Source organism: Sciurus vulgaris (assembly GCF_902686455.1).
Source record: "Sciurus vulgaris genome assembly, chromosome: 10".
In the NCBI taxonomy this organism is placed as follows: Eukaryota; Metazoa; Chordata; class Mammalia; order Rodentia; family Sciuridae; genus Sciurus; species Sciurus vulgaris.
In genome coordinates this window covers 88,213,545-88,227,568 of record NC_136470.1, presented here as the reverse complement: position 1 = coordinate 88,227,568, position 14,024 = coordinate 88,213,545, and the positions used below count along the sequence as shown (strand labels likewise).

The 14,024-nt window shown below is 41.7% G+C and overlaps 1 protein-coding gene across 1 annotated transcript in view; it reads right to left on the bottom strand.

Moving 5' to 3' along the window:
* Positions 1-12,488, bottom strand: part of LOC306637809 (UPF0524 protein C3orf70 homolog) — a 73,449-nt gene extending 60,961 nt beyond the window's left edge. Inside the window, exon 1 of the mRNA XM_079100628.1 lies at positions 11,856-12,488. Within this exon, the coding sequence (XP_078956754.1) occupies positions 11,856-12,267 (412 nt within the window). The 5' untranslated portion in view covers positions 12,268-12,488. The remainder of the gene's footprint in view (positions 1-11,855) is intronic.
* Between the last annotated feature and the right edge of the window lie 1,536 nt (positions 12,489-14,024).

Here is a 14,024-nt window from a genome sequence, read left to right as displayed (position 1 = left end):
GTTTAAATTGAACTGAAATGAATTTTAAACTAAAAAAAAAAAAAAAAAAAATCTCCAGGTCAATATGGTTTCACTAGAGAATTCTACTAAGCATTTAAAGAAAAGTTCATATCAAGTCTATACGTTTTCATCCAGAAAATACGAAAAGGAAAACTTTCCAATTCATTGTCTGAAGCGAGTAAGAGTATAATACCAACCTGAAGATAGTACAAGGAACTACAGACCATCACTACTCATGAAAACAGACAGAAAAATCCTTAAGCTATTAGCAAATAGAATTCAGCAATACATAAAAAGAATTATATACCATAACAAAATGGGATTTATTTCAGGAACGTGAGTCTGGTTCAATTTTTGAAAACAAATCAATATAATCCACCATATTAGCAGGCTAATGAGGAAAAATAACAGGATCACATCAATTGATACAGAAAAAAGCATTTGAAAGTTTAATACCTACTCATGATAGGAAAAAACCTCCCAGAATAGGAATATTGGGGAACATCCTCAACTTGAAAAAGAATACCTACAAAAAGCTTACTGCTGCCATTACACAAAGAGTGGAAGATTCAGTGCTTTCCTCCTGAGATGAAGGGACAAGGTACAGACACATTCTCTCAGCACTCCTATTCAACACAGGGCTCAAAATTCTAGCCAGTGCAATACAGCAAGAAAAGGCAGGGTGTGGGAAGACATATAGCTTTGAAAGCAAAAACTCAAACCATCCCTGTTTTAAAATGGAAGACAGTGTAGAAAATCCCAAGGAATTTATTTGAAATTTTTATAAGCCTCCTAAAACTAAAAAAGGTAACTCAGCAAGGCCACAGGATAAAAAGGTAACATAAAAAAATAAACAATATTTTTATATGGTGGCAATGAAGACAGAGCACCAAGATTGAAAATGTAAAAACAATTACAATCACTCAAAAAATTTAAGTGTTTATGTGAAATTCTAACAAAACGTGTAGGACTCATATGCTAAAAGCTATATAATATTGATGAATGACATCAAACATCTGTAACTGATACACAGATTTACTGTGATTCCTATCAAAATACTAATGATTTTTTAAAAAATAGGTTTAGTTGAGATTATTCCACAATTCATGTGGACAGGCAAAGGAACAAGAATAGCTAAAATATCTGGAGACTGGGCTATCAACCTCCATGACAAGTTTCTTAAGAAATAATCTTCTAGTTATAAGTATAAAATATGGTACTCTGTTATAGTAGCCCAAACTGAGAGGACGCCTATGAGAATGGCTAAGACAACACCAAAGGCTGGCAAGGAAGTGATGAGGAAACTGAACCACTCACACATGTTAATTTGAATTGTCAACTTGATTGGATTAAGAGATGCCAATGATTAAGAGGCTCCTGGGTGTGTTAACGAGGGCATGTGTAGGAATGATTTGAATGTGGGATGGTGAACAGAAGTGGAGACCCTCCCTAAGCGTGGCCAGCACTGCCCAACAGGATGGTGGGTTAGATGGAATAAAAATTGGAAGAACAAGGAAGCAGATGCAGACGCAAGCTCAGCTCTTTTTAAATGGGTTCTTGATTGCTGCTTCAATCATCTGAAGATATTAGACTCTTGCTTCTTCACTCTTCCAAAGCTGACTCTGCCAGTGATTCTCCAGGTAGTTTCCAGAAGCCTTGGTCTTAGACTAGGGTAGCACTATTGATCCTTCTTGTTTCGGTGCTTCTGTCTCTTGGACTGTGCAGCTACTGTTCTTCTAGCTCTCCAGCCTGCAGACAGCCATTTTGGACTATCCAGCTTCTGGTCGTGTAAGCCAATATAACAAATCCCCTTTTTATAATCATATTTCCTGTTGATTCTGTTTCTCTAGAGAACCCTGACTAATACAGTATGTAAAATGCTACAGTCCCTCTGCAAAACAGTTTGGCATTTCTTTAAAATATTAAATGTGTAACTACCATACAACCTAGCAGTGGCATTTATGGACATTTATCCAGGAGAAACGAAGTCATACATTCAAACAGAAAAATATACACAAATATTTACAGATTTATCTGTTTTAAAATTGGAAATAATTTAAATGTCCTTTAATAAATGAATGGTCGAACAAACTGTGGTATGTGTATACCATGGAACGCTGTTTGGCAGTGAAAAGAAACGAGAGGGGCCTGAGCTGTTCCCCGGCTCAGCCCACTCCCTCCACTCCACAGAGCGTTACATTCGTTTCTGCTTTCAGTAAGTCTGTGATCTGCCTGTTTCTAAGAAAGAAACAAAGAAAAACAAACAAATGGACACTTGATATACTCAGCAACCTGGATGAATCTCCAAGGAGAGTTATGGTAAGTGAAAAAAGCCAATCACGAAAGATTACGTACTGTGTGTGAGTCCATGTATATGCATTCTGGAAATAAAACCAAAGAAATGCAGAACAGGTTAGGGATTGCCAGGGACTGATGAGGGGTTGGGACCAGAGACGAAATGTGTGTGGCTCTAGAAGGCCAGTATGAGCCATCCCTGTCCTTTATCTTGACTGCATCAATGTCACTTCCCTGGCCGTGGGGTCGTACTACAGCTTTGCAAGATGTTACCACTGGAGAACTGGATAAACGGTACATAGGACCTCTTTTGTATTATTTCTCGTGACTGCAGTGAAGCTACGATTATCTCAAAATAAAAGTCTAATTGAAAGAAGATGAAAAAAGGAAGCTAACAATTGATCAGAATGAGAAACATTAAGATGACCATCAGGAAATAAACATGCAATTCAACAAACATCTGAGCTCCGGAGCTCTTTCACCACACAGCTCTTCTAGGATGTCTGAAGACAAAAGCATGCAAAGAATCTTAAACTTTAGTCATCCATTTGTTGTTGGTAGTGGTACTGACATAGTAATCTCTGACCTATCTTGTGTGCAGGCTGAGCACAGAAGAAATGAGTAAATATCATGATGTACTGGAAACTAGGGTTTTAATAACAGAGAAAGGAAATACATGCGGGCATTAAGCAAAGATGAAGGACACACAGAGATGCAACAATATCCAGCGGAAACAAGCACACCATGGGACCAGATGATGGTTTTCTCACCATTTCTCACAAAAAAAGAATCTGGGCTTCTTGGAAAAACACTAGCTTTCTGATCTGGGGCAGAGAATTATTAGATAAGCCTGGAACAACCTGCTGTGCCAGAAAACTGGGAAGTGATCAACAAACGAGAAGACTTGTGAAAAGGACACAGATGCCAGCTTGAAGCAACGCTCCCTGCCCAATCATGAGACGGTTGAGCACTGAAAAGAACGATGACGTTTGATTACAACACACTGGATGAAAAAGATACAGTTTATAATAACAATTAAAACAAAGGTGTGCAGGTAAAGAAGAGAAACTCCACCTCAGAGAGAAGGTGCCACTGGATGGTAGGAGGAACAACAGAATTAGATCACTATTTTGTAGCCACCACTGTAATAAAGTGACACATGCAAGGACCTTCAGCCAATGCCTAAATCACAGCATTAAAGTTGGCTGGGGAGCAGGATATTTAAGGGAAAAGGTTCATTTGCAATGGGTCAACCTGCAGTGGTCACTTCAGCGGCGGCAGTGGTGGAGCACCTGAGGTCCTCTGCCTTCTCTTGTGATGCTGTAAGGACACAAGTTCACCTATGCAGTAACCTGACCAAATTTCACCCAAAATCTAATCATGAGGAGACAAGAGGCAAGTGTGTAATATGGGACATTCTACAGAACACACACTCTTCAAAAAATTCAATGTCATAAAAAAAATGTATCATTGTTTCAGAATGATTAAAGGAGACTATAGTAAACTTATGTGAATCTGGATTGCACTCAAGGTTGAAAAACAGTCAGTCATAACAGTCGTTTTGTGTGCTTTTGTGTTCTTCAATTTATTCGTTTTTCTTGCTTCTATAAAACTCTAAGGATAATCACAACGCTATCAGGCTGACATTATCATTATTACCATATTGAAAATGAGAGAACTGGGCTGGGGAGATAGCTCAGTTGGTAGAGTGCTTGCCTCGCAAGTATAAGGCCCTGGGTTCGATCCCCAGCACCACAAAAAAAAAAAAAAAAAAAAAAAAGAAAGAAAATGAGAGAACTGCGCCAGGGGTGATGGCACACATCCATACACCCAGTTACTCAGGAGGCTGAGGCAGGAGGCTCACAAGTTCAAGGCCAGCCTGTGCAATTTAGCAACACCCTGTCTCAAAATACAAAGGGCTGGGATGTAGCTTAGTGGCAGAGTACCCCTGTGTTCAATTCCAAGTAGGCAAAGAAAAAGGAAGGAGGAAAGAAAAAAGGAGAGAGGGAAAAGACAGGTTTAAGTAATTTCCCAAACCACATAACTAGAAAAAGGGCAGAGCTATGATGGAAACATTAAGTCCAACTCAAGAGCCTGCCACCAGGATACTAGATTGGCTAATACCTTGCTTATATGTTCTTAAGCTTCTCTCAGAAACCCTGGTAAGGGTTCTTATTCCTGTTTCACAGAAGGGAGCAGTGAAGCTGAAAGAGGTTGAGAAGACTGTCCAGGATCACCATGCCGAGAAGTAGAAGGACCATGGTTGTCATGGGCATGATGCCAGACAGTTGTGTCTGACATCAGGCTTCTCATTTCTTCTAGGACACCTCTGCCTTCCACAGTCTACGTATGAACTATTCATCAGTTTTCAGAAAAGCTCATCTCTTAGACACATGTCAAATGTGCTCCTATATTTATCTGAAATCAATATTGCTTAATTTCTCTAGAAATACTCTTTCCTATAGCAGTGAGATTCTGTAACACAAGAACAAACTTAAATGAAATGAAGACTTTGTAATGTAAGAAATTACCACAGAAAGGCCCTCAAAAGCCTCTGTTTAAGTCTCAGTTCAACAGGCCTGCAGGTAACAACTAAAAGGTCTGTATGCAAGTCTAAACCCAAAAAAAGGCTCACACCTAAAAGTTAGGAATTATTTGAGGCTATGGCATGACTGAAGCTTCATGTCACACATTTTTGCGTGTTTTTTTTTTAAAGTATTATTTGCACATTATCAAATTTGTGTGTGTGTGCGCCCTCACAGTGGGGACTGAACCCAAGGCACTTCCACTGAGCTACAGCAAAACCCTTTTTATTCTTTTATTCTAAAGACAGGGTCTCACAAAGTTGCTGAGGCTGGCCTCAAACTTGAGATCCTCCTGCCTCAGCCTCCCAAGTTGCTGGAATTACAAGTGAGCACCACCATGCCTGGCATCAAATGTTTTTTAAAAGCACAGCTTTATGGCATTCATGAAAAATCTGAAAACATCCATGTTGCAGATAATTGCCCTTCTCTTAAAATCAGAAGCCATTCTTACTTAATTATTTAATTTCTGCTTATTCCAAAGAGAATTTAAAACGGTTGAATTCATCCTCACAGTACCTTCAGCAGAACCAAGAAACCAGCTGCCCTGGTGCCAGTGAGTCTGTAACATTCTAATGAGTAGCTACCACAGGCCACCAGGAGTACTACATGTGAACTTGCGTGAGTTTCCTGATCAAAAAGAGGGATAGTAAGAGTATTCGCCCCACAAGTTTCGCAAGGTTTGAATGAACTAACACATACACAATGATTCCTAACTGTGCCCATATGTAAGCAGTACGTGTTGTTATTGCTGGGGTTCATGCAACCAGACGTAAACACTGCTGGGATGGAAAGACACCAACAATTTTCCCTACCTATCAGCTTTCCCTACTCTACTTGGAAGAGCTTTGAAGAAACTCATCTGGAACCCTATTCTCCTCTTAAAAAGTGTATTCTCATCCTTGAATCACTAGACATGGTTAGAATCTTCATTCTCAGGAAAAAAGCATAAATTGAGCTTTCTAACTAATCAGCCTCCCACTCTTTTTTCTTTTTTTTTTTTTTTTTTGCGGGGGGAGCCTTGGTTTCACTGTCAACCTTCTTGAATACATTCTCTCTAGCTACTGTCATAGAAGTGATCAAGATGTCCTTTGGAAAAACCAACTAGCTTTCTCCTAGGGAAGTGAGAGCTTGATCTTGCTGAGTTTCTGTAGAGTCGTATAAAAGCGGGAAAAGAGAACAGAATCACATGAGAACTACAATGCTAATTTATTAACGGCAAGAAGCATATTTATCTGCCCTAAGGTCCAGACACTTGAATTCTCTAACAGCTCCTTGTTTCCATATAGGAGATCTATAAACAGGAATTATAACCCGGTCTTCAGGGAAAGCCCTGCCCCAAGCCCACGAAGGCTAGTCAACATACCACCTTCTCTCAACAGACCTGAAAAGCACCTGCGGATTCCACCTCTCCAGTTCCCATTCTTTCCACATTTCTATGCGGCCCATCCACCTTCTGATGTAACAGTCTTTCTTTAGATATGCTAATATCATCTATTAGACAACATCAATCCCACTCTTCCTGCTTTCAACCTGAAAGAAACCGACAGCCTTTAAGATGTCTTCTGCAGAAAGTTGAGCTCATCTTTTATGTGACTTTATTAAGCCAACTCTGAGTTCTGCTGGTGGCACCTACATCATACTGTGTACACCCACTCAACCCTGCCTGTCATCATCTAATCACTTTCTCTTTCTTAACCCTTCACTTGGGGTTGTACTCCTCACAACATCCAGTGACCTTTTTACAGTACTCAGCTTCTGGGTTTCACTGCTGCAATGGATACAACTTGCCCATTTCTTAAACTTTCCCCATCATTGGCTTTAGTGGAGCTGAGCTCTGTTGGTTCTGCTCTGCTCATTAATTTTAAATTGTACTGGAGTACCAACAGTGGTTCCAAGTCCAGGTCCTAGAATCAGCCATGACTTGGATCCAATCTAGGTTCCAGCCTTTACTAGCCCCCAAGGAAAGTTACTTAACCTCTCTAGGCTTATTTTTCTCAGTCCTAAAATGGATATGATGACATAACTGGCTAGTAAGTGATCAGTATATTAAGTTTACTCCAGCACAAAGTAATCATTGAATAAATATTAAAAATAACCTATGTGTCCTACATCAAGGACACTCCTGGCACTTTATCCCCTTTTTACCTTCAAGTATTACTGTCTCAAATAGCTTTGATTAATACTTCAATTAAGCATAATCCTAAAGTCAAGATTCAACCCTTTCATCATCCTCTTCAGTAAAGAAAATTACTACTAGTGTATTTCACCAGCATCTAAGAACCTGCTGAAAATGGGGTTCATCTAAGTACTCCTTCTGTAATTATTCATTTCCCTTGGATTCTGCAATACTATTCCTATTTCTCTTCTCTAGCCATCTCTTTCTAGACTCCTCTGAAGTTATCCTCCTGTATCCAGACTTTTAAACACTAGTGTTCTAAAGGAAAGCCGAAGGGTTTTCTTTACTTCTCGTGCTACCTTCTCCCCGTTGGCAATCTCAAGTTTCATCATGGCTACAACTGCAAACAGTAATAAGTAAATGACTTCCATGTTATCTCTAGCCCAGATCTCCCCTCTGATTTTCAGATTCCTCTATCTAATGGCCTACTGACATCACCATGAGATGACAAAAGCAGCTTAAGCACAATGAATCCAAACATGGATTCATGATCTTCCTCCCAATCCTGATTTTTCATCCATCTAAGCTGCAAAATGCAGAATTCCAGAAGTCCAGAAGTTATTTTTAATAACCTGCCTCTTACTCTTCAAGTCTAATTGAGCCTATAGATTTCACCTCAATATCTCTAAAGTCCACCCACTTATCTCTATCTCCACCAACCTAATTTCTTTTTTCTTCTAAATCATCTGCCCCCTCTAGCCACAAAACTCTCTCACAATACCTGCATATGGTTTATTTTTCCCTATCCTACTCTAACCAAGTCATGTCTTTTCCTTTCTCAAGACTCCTCCTAGAAACCTTCACTTATTCAGTCCAATATCATTCCTTACTAGGAAAAGATTAAGTAACAGATTCAGAGTTATTGTTTACTCAGCAAAATAATCTATCTTTGACACCAATAGGAAAGGTTATGGTTTTCCTCCTAGACATCAAAAGTCAGTCATCACCCAAATACACTAATTATGTAATAATGCACCAAGCACTGCATCTATGAATATGTATACAAGCTTTCTACATCTTTTATAAATGTTCATTTTTTCCAGTCTTTTCTATTTAATAAGGTTATAAATTTCACAACTTTAATATCAATTATATAGTCCTAAATTTCCTTTATTTGTTCTGAATCTACCATTTTCAAGTAAAAGGGAATCCTCTCAATTTGGTATTCTCAGTTTTGGTCAATAGTTTTCTCAGCCGTATCATTTTTGAGTGTAAAGGAATCACAAAACAAATATAGCATGGAACTTAAAGGTCAGAATCCAGATATATTCATATCTGTATTATTTCCATAATAATGTCTCATAAAGAGAAGGTACTCATGACATGTGCATGCTTAGAACTGAAATGTTTCATGAATACAAGAGACAGAGACAGAGACAGAGAAAGAGAGAAAGCAAAGAAAGAACAAAAGAAAGGAAAAGAAAGAAGAAAGAACAAACGAACAAATGAACTTCTTAAGTATCTTAACTTACTTCTTCTGAAGAAAAAAATGCTGTTTGGGCTACAAAGAGTAGAAAGAATTAATGCCCAATCACATGAGAAGACCATAACACAGCACCTGGCTGCTTTTAATGCCACAGCTCCTTGTGAATGGATCACTGAACTGCTGCCCAGGCAGGAACCACAAGAACCAGAGCCTGGCTGAGGACTAGAAAAGAGCAAATGAACATAGGACTCACTTTAAAATCAGAATTGCCAACAACAGTACAATATACTTGACATCTATCTTTGACACCAATAGGAAAGGTGTCAAAATTCTGATCATTTATTTAAAATCAATAAATTCCTATCATTTATTTAAAATCAGCTTCTAGATCTTTTCTCATGCTTTCTCTCTCCTACTCACCTTCCTTCTCTCTTCTCCTCACTTTTCATTCTCTCTAGCGCGTGCCCTTTCTCTTTTCCTCTCGTTTTCTCTCTTACCCTGCAGGGAGACACTTTGTTTGCTTAATAAAGCCCCTTATGTCAAAAATTAAATTAAGTTAAATTAAATCAGCTACTAACTATTAGAAAAGAAAGTGGTAAGCAGTTGTGGAACCAGTCTAAGTTACACCACATTAATGTCTTTTTTTTTTTTTTTTTCAAGAGAAAATTCAAAAGATAGATCACAGATCAGAAAGAAGCAGTAAAAATTCTGTTAGTAGGATTGTAATAAGGCTCTCTGACCAGTTCTTGTTATAGCCATGTGGACATGAGAAATAAAAGATGAATAACAGTATACCTAGGTGATTAGGTAATTGTGTGAACAACTTAAGTAGTCATTAGTGAACTGCTAAGGAGTTTCAGGACTCTATATATAGATTTCTCCTACTTTTACTATTTTATCAATAACTAGAATGAAGGTGTAGAAAGTTAACATACACTCTTAGCGTCTAAGATGGGCATGACACGAACCAAGGAGTAATAACTAATACATATATTTTAAAAACTGGAATTAGAAAACATAGTAAGTCAGAAAAATGAGCTAATCCTCCTAAAATAAGACGTAATAAGGAAAAATATCTAAGGTACCTATACTTGTGTCTAAATATATATCTATAATTTTAAAATGGACAACTGTCACAACTAGCTTAATTGCCCCCAAATGATGGTTTTTGTTTTTTTCTTTTTTGAAGGGCCCATTCAATGGCTTTAGCTGATAACATGATTATTTCAATATGACAGCAGCAAGCTCAGCATGATAAGATGTGGATATCAGAAGAGCTGATGTGATTCTAGCTGCAGCCACAGAAGTATCTCAAAGATGGGATGTACCCAATCTTGCTCCACTCTGGTCTGATCAGACCACACCTAGGATACCACCTATCTTTTTGGGGGTCACAACCTTTACAGGATCATAACCATACTGACACATGTTCAGAACAGAACCAGGATGCTTAGGAGCCTGGATATTATTCTAAAATAGGAAGGACAGAGGGAGTGGAAAATTTATAAACAGGAAAAAACAATGGCTTCAGAGGAAAATGATGGCTATCTTCATTAAGTCACTCAATGAACAAGAAATTCAAACCCATTACTGACAACACCAGGGAAATATTTCATTATGAGAATGGCCAGGGATATAAAGATAAGATAGTCAATGTCTGCAAAAACAAAAAAATCCTATGCATATTCAGAAACATATATGTGAACAGCTCAAACAGGAATATTCTGAATAAGAATTTGTTCTATATGATCTCATAAGGCATATACAGGACCAGTAGAAAGAAGTTAGAAAGTAAGGATTTCAGCTCCTTATAAGGAAGAGTATTCTAAGAGTCAAGGCTAATGAAGGAAGAAGCTGGCTGATTAGACCATAATGTTTCCATCGGTAATGGTGCACTTAGAAGAGATGCTGTAAACAGGCACTGACTTGGACCAAATTTAACATTCCTCATACTCCACAGGATGCTTTAGCAGTTAAATGGACTCACCAGACTCCTACGTGTGTACTTTATTTAGCACCAAGGTTTCCCGTGATTGCTACTTCCAACTATGTAACCTGTCCCCATTGCTTTCTAACTGGGAGCACAATAAGAATGAATAGTGAGACATAAGAAGAAACTGATCCATCAGCAGATGGAAGGCAAAAACAGTACTGCTCCATGTGCTTTGAATTTGTAAAGAAAATGCAAGGATTTTCTATCCCTTAATTCATAAATTTGACTAAAAATATTCAATCGTGTTCAGTTAATGTAAAAAAGGATGTTATATACAGCATCTGTGGTGAGTCACTTTCTCTAACCAACAAGGAAAAAATAATATTAAGATCACTTGAAAATTTTGTGTCCTAAATAAGCATGCCAAACTCCTCTATTCTAAGATTATGTGGAAACTAACTTTAGAATGTATTTCTAAAAGGAAACAATTCAGCAGACAGAGAAAGACCAAATACTATGAACTAATCAAATTGTGGAATTCTGATTAAATGGCTACTTAAGTTTAATCTACTTAAAAATCAAAGGCAGCATAAATACAGAGAAAGGTACAAGACCATGTAGTTCCAGCTTTCATACATTAGACTAAGAGTCTTTAAGCATATCTACAAGTCAGTTTATTTTCTAATTCTTTTATTTTTCAGTTGTAGACGGACACAATACCTTTATTTTATTTATTTTTATGTGGTGCTGAGGATCGAACCCAGTGCCTCACACATGCTAGGCAAGTGCTCTACCACTGAGCTATAACCCCAGTCCCTATTTTCTAATTCTTAAACACACTCATACACTTGGCTCTAAATGCTGCAACTGGGTATGAAGGAGTGTGCCCTCCAAAACGGCTCCTTTAACTTCCTGGAAGCAGTGCCTACACTTCACGCTTTCTCACTTGGAACACAATCAATGGGACAAGTTCGATTTCCAAGACTCTTAAATCGGAGTCTCAATCGGAAAAGCCAAGTGAGGAAGAAAGTGAGGCGCTTCTCGCACCGCCGACCCGGAAAGGCAGCTTTCCCTCCGCTGGCCGTCAACTCAGCCGACGCTCCACCGCTTCTCGGCACACGGCCTGGACGTTTCCGGGACCAAAGAAAAAGAAAAAGAAAAAGGGAGTCCGGTCTTGCCGGGACGAGGACATCCCCTCCCGAGGCAGTGACCACAGCTAGCCTCCCCCCGGGAATTCCTCTCGTTGCCAAGGCAGCGCCAACCCAGGCGTCGCGCTCCAGGGCAGTTCTAGCGACCCGGAGCCCAGCGCGGCCCCAGCCTGCGGCGCAGCAGCCCCCGGAGAGCGCGGAGCCCCCGGCCGCACCGCGCGGGCTGCGACCCGCCGGGCCCCGCGGGCGCCCCCAAGACCGCCGCGGGCGACGGACACGCGGCTCCACTTACAGTGACACCATCCTAGGTGACAGCACCAGTGCAGCTTGAAGCACTTGCCATGGCTGTGAGTGGCACAGATGGAGAGCCCGTCGCACGGCTGGAAGTCGGGTCTGCGGGCGGCGCAGCTCCGCGCCAGGGCCTGCGCCTCGTCCACTTTCTCGCTCTTCCAACCCCGCTCGGGCGCCGGCGCAGCGGCCGCACTCATTTCCTCTTCCTCTGCGCGGAGCCGAGGCCGGGAATCCGGGAAGTGTCGTCTGGGCGGACCGAACGGCGAGCCGGCTGCAGACGCGGGAGGGCGGCGACCGCGGCGGCTGGTGCGCGGCGGTCCCTGGCTCGAGCAGGAGCAGCCCCGGGTTGCTGCTGCGACCGGGCTGGGCCTGCCGCCTCTCTCCGCGCCGCGCCCCCACGCGCACGCGCACATGCACACGCGCGCGCTCGCCGCCACGGCTTCCGCCACGCGCCCTGGGTGAGATGGGCCTCCTCACGCACGCCTGGCCCGGGAGCGCGGGCGTTGGCGTCGCCTCCCTCCAAGGCGAGTTCTTGCCGCTTACTCCCTTGTTCCTCAGACAGACTCCGATGGAGGGCTGGCGGTTAGGACAAATGCGCCTTGGTCTCCTTTTTGGCCTCGCAAACCAGCTCACAAGCACGGTTCCCTCCCACACTTCCTCAGAGCCGGGTCGCCTAGAGAATGGCAGACACTTGCACACGTTCCACCGAGGACTGTGCACACAGCGTACACGCCCGCCCGACCCTCTCAATGGGCGGCTCCGGACGCGTCTCTGAGCGAGATTCTCTCTCTCCTCTCACGCACACATACACCATGACCTCTTTGCACACGCTTCTCACATTTTTCTCGTTCACCCTTCTCAGGCGACCAGAGTCCCTAGGGAACACGCACACATGCCGCCACGCGCGCTCAAACCGAGGCCTGCCTCTTACTCCCAGGTCCAGCATAGGGTAGTGACCAGCACTATCCACTTCTTCCCTCTGGCACCCAACTTGTCCAGGATTGCAACCTACCTGACTTAATAGGAAAGCAACCAACTGACTGCAGTCTGTGTGTGTACGCAGTGTATGATCATCTGGAGTATGGTGGTCTTTGCCGTAGCACATAGCGGGGTTGGACCAAATGCACTGTTTGATGAAGTGTGCATATATGTGTGTTAATGTAATGCGGGTGGTATCTGTAATTGGGTGTGTGTGTGTATGTGGCATGCAGGTGGGTATTGTATGGTGTGTATATGAGTGTGTGTGTGTGGCAGTGTGGTTCATGTGACTGGCATGGCAAGTGTGTGCATGATGTATATGGACAGAGTTATCATGGTTTGGTACACCTATAGGGCTCATGTCTGCCTGCCTTTCAATGTTGGTGCCCACCCTTGGCCAGTGGGTATGACTGGCCCTGATAGTGGCTGCCTGCTACTTCCCCACACACTGGGATTGCATTTTTCCCTCCTGGACCCAAGTTGCTCCAAATAGATTTTCCATGTCAGGCTCTGCTGCTGAGAATGGACCCCTGGCTGGATTCAGTGAAAAGAAAACAAAGCATTTGCTCCCAAAGAGCATTGTTAGAGATTGGTGTTTCCCTGCAATGGGGCCAGAATCCAGCCTGGAATGCAGAAAGGGACCGGACATCCTTATTTGCCAAACGATTTTCAGAGTGCAGGAAAAATGCCTGTAATAACCAAGGTTTCAGGAAACAAGAAAGCCGTTCAACACAAATGCTGTGCTGGAACATGTTTATGCCTAAGTTACTGTTCTCCACTTCTATCCCTTCCTGCTTTGTGCTGAGAGGAGATTCATTCTGGTTTACAGACAGCCAAATTCAACCTCAAACCCTGGAAAGCCTTGCTGCCATAAGCAATATTTCATCCTTTTCCCTTTTATTTAACCTTGGCTTGAGAAGGAAAATGTAATTTGCATATATCTGATTCTAGTGAAATCATTAGTAGGGGATGGAGAGAAACTTACTTTGGTGGCAAAGGTATTTTGAAATGTCTGAATCTAAGTTACAAACCGTGGATCCCCATTGACCTAACACTGTAACAATTGTAAACATGAGGCTTCATCTCTCCACCTTCCTCCCCAGGTGCCCACCCCACTCAGTGCCTAGCCGACTTGTAAAATCCACTCCTCCCTGCTGTTAAATTCATATTCTAACCCACCTCAGAATAACAT